The 4,671-nt window shown below is 44.2% G+C and overlaps 1 protein-coding gene across 1 annotated transcript; it reads left to right on the forward strand.

Moving 5' to 3' along the window:
• Positions 1-1,986: 1,986 nt before the first annotated feature.
• On the forward strand, positions 1,987-4,671 carry ATP6V1G2 (ATPase H+ transporting V1 subunit G2). The gene is made up of 3 exons (XM_070933398.1): positions 1,987-2,092; positions 2,293-2,393; positions 4,404-4,671. The coding sequence occupies exons 1-3, from the start codon at positions 2,011-2,013 to the stop codon at positions 4,575-4,577; spliced, it is 357 nt and encodes a 118-aa protein (XP_070789499.1). The 5' UTR covers positions 1,987-2,010; the 3' UTR covers positions 4,578-4,671.

Below are 4,671 nucleotides of genomic sequence, written 5' to 3' on the forward strand. Positions count from 1 at the left end.
ATTTATTTATTTATTTATTTATTTATTTATTGGTTCGATTTATATGCCGCCCTTCTCTGGAGACTCAGGGTGGCTTACAATGCGTTAAGCAATAGCCTTCATACTTTTTGCATATACTTGCTTAGTAGGGCTTTCGGCCCCCCCAAGCGGTGTTTTTTTTTATACAAAGGCGGATTATTGCCCCCACAATCCGGGTCCTCATTTTACCTACCTCGAAAGGATGGAAGGCTGAGTCAACCTTGAGCCTGGTGAGATTTGAACTTGCAGTAATTGCAGGCAGCTGGTGTTACTTAATAGCACTTTAGTCTGCTGTGCTACCAAGGCTCTTCAGCTCTCAGAATTCCTTAGCCAGCATGGTGGCTGTGGAATCCTGGAAGTTGTACTCCACACCTCTTAAAATTGCCAAAGTTAGGAAACACTGGTCTAGAAGCTGTGAGTCTTATCATAAAATTGCCCCTTGTGTAACCTTGGACCACCAGGCCTCATCTTTCTGTCTAAACTACTTCACAGGGTGGTTGTGAAACAAAAGAAGGATCTTGCCACCCTGAGCTTCTTGGAAGATGGCAGGAGAAAAATGACCACGTCACACAAGACAGGAAGTTTTTAAGAAGATGTTGGATAACCACCTGTCTGAAGTGGTGTAGGGTTTCCTGCCTAAGCAGAGGGTTGGACTAGAAGACCTCCAAGGTCCTTTCCAACTCTGTTTATTCTATTCTATTCTATTCTATTCTATTCTATTCTATTCTATTCTATTCTATTCTATTCTATTCTATTCTATTCATGTTGAATACCATGTTGTTGTCCTTGGCTCTTAAGTGGGACAACACTGCTTTTTTTCATCTTATTGTCCTCCTAACACGACTGGCTTTGCCTGCTAATGAGGACAGATGACAGCTATGCTAAACACAAGTATTCAAAGCCCTAGAGAGAAGCAAACTTGTACAGGTAGTCCTCAACTTACAATAGTTCATTTAGTGACCGTTCAAAGTTACAATGGCACTGAAAAAAGTGACTTATGACCATTTTTCACACTTACGACCTTTGTAGCAGCCCTGTGATCATGTGTTTCAAATTCAGATGCCTGGCAGCTGGTTCATACCAGAGGTGAAATGCTCCCGGTTTGGACCGGATCGCCCGATCCGGTAACGATGGCGGGTGGTGGTTCAGAGAACCAGTAGCAAAAATCCCTGCCCCTCCCATGCCCAGCTGAGCCGCGTAATCATCAGAGGCTTTTTTTTAAAAGCATTTTTTCTACAACCTCTTCGGCTGAAAAAATGCTTTTAAAAGTTAAAAAAAAAAGCCTCTGATGATCGTGCGGCTCAGCTGGGATCGTCAGAGGCTTTTAAAAGCATTTTTTCTACAACCTCTTTGGCCGAAGAGGTTGTAGAAAAAATGCTTCTAAAAGTCTCTGACGATCCAGCTGAGTTGCCTGATCGGCAGAGCCTTTTAAAAGCATTTTTTTACAACCTCTTCAGCAGAAGAGGTTGTAGAAAAAAATGGTTTTAAAAGTTAAAAAAAAAAAAAGTTGGCCACGCCCACTCAGTCACATTACCCCCTCATGCCACGCCCACAGAACCGGTAGTAACAAATTTTACATTTCACTACTGGTTCATACTTACGACTGTTGCTGTGTCCCCGAGGTCACATGATCACATTTGGCAATCTTCTGGCAAGCAAAGTCAATGGGGAAGCCAGATTCACTTAACAACCATGTTAGGATCAACCACAGGGATTTGCTTAGCAACCGTGGCAAGAAAGATCGTAAAACAGGACCAAACTCACTTTAACAAACGACTCACTGAACAACAGAACGTTCTGGGCTCGATTGTGGTCGTAAGTCGAGGACTACCTGCATCTTGGCAACAATTAAGCAGCAGAAACGCTGGAGCAGTCGGGCACTAGGACCTTGAAGTGCTTTGTTCAGAAGTGGTACCCACTCTTGCTGGAAGCAGAAGGCATCACCAGAGCCTCTTGCAGCATCGTTGCTACGCATCTATTTGCTACAGAAACATGGCTAGCCAGACCCAGGGAATTCAGCAGCTGCTGCAGGCAGAGAAGAGGGCTGCAGAGAAGGTGGCCGAGGCCCGAAAACGTGAGTTGGAGCTCCCGGTTGTTAGGGAAGATGCTGGAAGTGGGGTGGAGGCTGACCAGCAGAGTACCCACGTTCTCAAGTGGAGAACGGCAGCATCTTTCAGTTTCTCGTGGAGAGGAATGGCAGGGATGTTTTGAGGAATGCTAGGCCTTGAAAGGTCATCTCTGCTTTGTCCTTGGGCTTCTTTTTCTCCATCCCAGGAAAGGCCAGGCGGCTGAAGCAGGCCAAAGAAGAAGCCCAGGCTGAAATTGAGCAGTATCGCTTGGAGCGTGAGAGAGAATTCCAGCAAAAACAACAGGCGGTGAGATGAAGGGGTTGGGGCTTACTTAGCCTTGCAGTGATGAAACACAGAGGAAGGGTGGGGAGGGGAATAAAAGATTAGAAGGGGATGTTGATGATGGAGTAGGAGCTTCTAAGAAGCCTGGTGGGAATTTTGGAGAGGAGGAAGAGAGAAAGGGTGGTACAGAGGTCTGGATAGATGAAAGCTGGAGTTGGCCTTTCCATTGCAATTTAAGATAGGGAGTTTTGCATCAAGGTTTTTGAGATATTTGGTGAGCCTCAGATGTTTTGCTTCCTATTGAAGTCCAAGTATATAAGACCATAATCTGGCCACCTTGAAAACAAAATACAAATAAATCCCCGAATAGAAATGCATCTAAAGATGTAATGGAATGTGTGAGTGACCTTGGGGGATGAAGGAAAGAGATGCTGCCTAGAAAAGAACCAGACAAGAGAAGCAGGAGTCCACAATGGCCTAACGGTCACAGGAAGAAACTTAGGAAAGACCCACTGAAATGGATCAAGCATTAAAAATGGTGGTGGGAAGGTTTTATTTTCAGACTTACACATTTATGTTAATGTAGCCTTACAATGAAGTAGAATTAGCTCATCTGGTTGTTGTTTCCCATCTGGATTACCTGGGAAGACCGACAAAACATATAACCCTTCACTGTCCCAAAGGTGCTTTTTCAAGAGGCAACTGGACTTTCTTGTTTTTATTTATTTATTTATTTATTTATTCGATTTATATGCCGCCCTTCTCCGGAGACTCAGGGTGGCTTACAATGCATTAAGCAATAGCCTTCATACTTTTGTATATACCTGCTTAGTAGGGCTTTCAGCCCCCCTAAGCGGTGTTCTTTTTTATACAAAGTCAGCTTATTGCCCCCACAATCTGGGCCCTCATTTTACCTACCTCGAAAGGATGGAAGGCTGAGTCAACCTTGAGCCTGGTGAGATTTGAACTCACAGTAATTGCAGGCAGCTGGCAGCTAAGTGCTACTTAACAGCACTTTAGTCTGCTGCGCCACCAAGGCTCTGATTTTCCTTGAAGACGTTTCGCTTCTCATCCAAGAAGCTTCTTCAGCTCTGACTGGAGGGTGGGGAATGGAAGGCTTTATACTCCTTGCAGACAGCTGGTCATTTTCATCCTTTTTAGACAGTCGTTGAGGCCACCTGGAGGTTTATCTGTGTCATCAGTCTGCAAGGAGTATAAATCCTTCCATTCCCCACAATCCTAGTGGAAAGGAAGAAACATATTCAGTTTTTATTTGGAATACTGGATTCATTTCAAATTAAATTTCCTTATTTGAGCCTTTCCCTTTACAGGTAGCCCTCGATTTACGACCACAACAATATTTCTGTTGTTAAGTGAGATATTTGTTAAGTGAGTTTTGCCCCACTTTACAATCTTTCTTGCCAGAGTTGTTAAGTGAATCACTGCAGTTAATAAATTAGTAACCCAGTTATTAACTGAATCTGACTTCCCCATTGACTTTGCTTGACGGAAGGTCGCAAAAGGGGATCACATAAACTTGGGACATAGCGACAGTCATAAATATGAACCAGTTGCCAAGTGTCTAAATTTTTGATCACCTGGTCATGGGGATACTGCAAAGATTTTAACTGGAAAATGGTCACACCACTTTTTTCAGTGCCATTGTAACATTGAACCATCACTAAATCATCATCTTCTTTATAATTATTATTTTAACAACTCTATAATCACCTGCGGGGTGGAGGCAACCGAATGGAGCTGAGTTTTTACTGGCCAGATGCCCTTCCTGTCACCAACGCGGAGTTTTGTTCAGCAGATAAATTCTCATTGTGCCCAGAGAGAGAAATATCTGCCTCTGCCTAGGATCGAAATCACAGCCTCCTGATTGTGAAGCGAGAGCTCCATCTCTAGGCCACCACATCACTCTTTGAACCATCACTAAATGAACTTGTTGTTATTTGAGGACTACCTGTATTAGTGCTTCATTTCTCCTTATTTTGGAACAACCTTGATTTTTTTCCCCCCCTTCTCTAGGCTCTGGGCTCGCAGGGGAATCTGTCCGCAGAGGTGGAGGCTCAGACCCGCAAAAAACTGCAAGCTATGCATGGAGGGCAGGCTCGGGGCAAGGACCAGGTCTTGCGTCACCTTCTCACTACTATATGGAATGTACAGCCCCTAATTCACCCCAATTACCGCCTGGCTGTCTAAAGGGCCTAGTGCCCCTGCCTGCAGTTGTCTGATGGACTATTGATGTACTCCTTATTCTCCACACAATACACTTTAGATGCCCAAATACCGAAGT

Source organism: Pituophis catenifer, unplaced genomic scaffold (assembly GCF_029215685.1).
Source record: "Pituophis catenifer annectens isolate HBS135680 unplaced genomic scaffold, rPitCat1.0.hap2 SCAF_2, whole genome shotgun sequence".
Classification (NCBI taxonomy): Eukaryota; Metazoa; Chordata; class Lepidosauria; order Squamata; family Colubridae; genus Pituophis; species Pituophis catenifer.

Bases quoted from the DNA above. Each gene is read 5' to 3' on its own strand.
- ATP6V1G2 (XM_070933398.1), top strand. From the start codon at position 2,011: ATGGCTAGCCAGACCCAGGGAATTCAGCAGCTGCTGCAGGCAGAGAAG. The intron at 2,093-2,292 runs GTGAGTTGGAGC...TCTCCATCCCAG, and splicing joins GGTGGCCGAGGCCCGAAAAC to GAAAGGCCAGGCGGCTGAAG. The intron at 2,394-4,403 runs GTGAGATGAAGG...CCCCTTCTCTAG, and splicing joins TCCAGCAAAAACAACAGGCG to GCTCTGGGCTCGCAGGGGAA.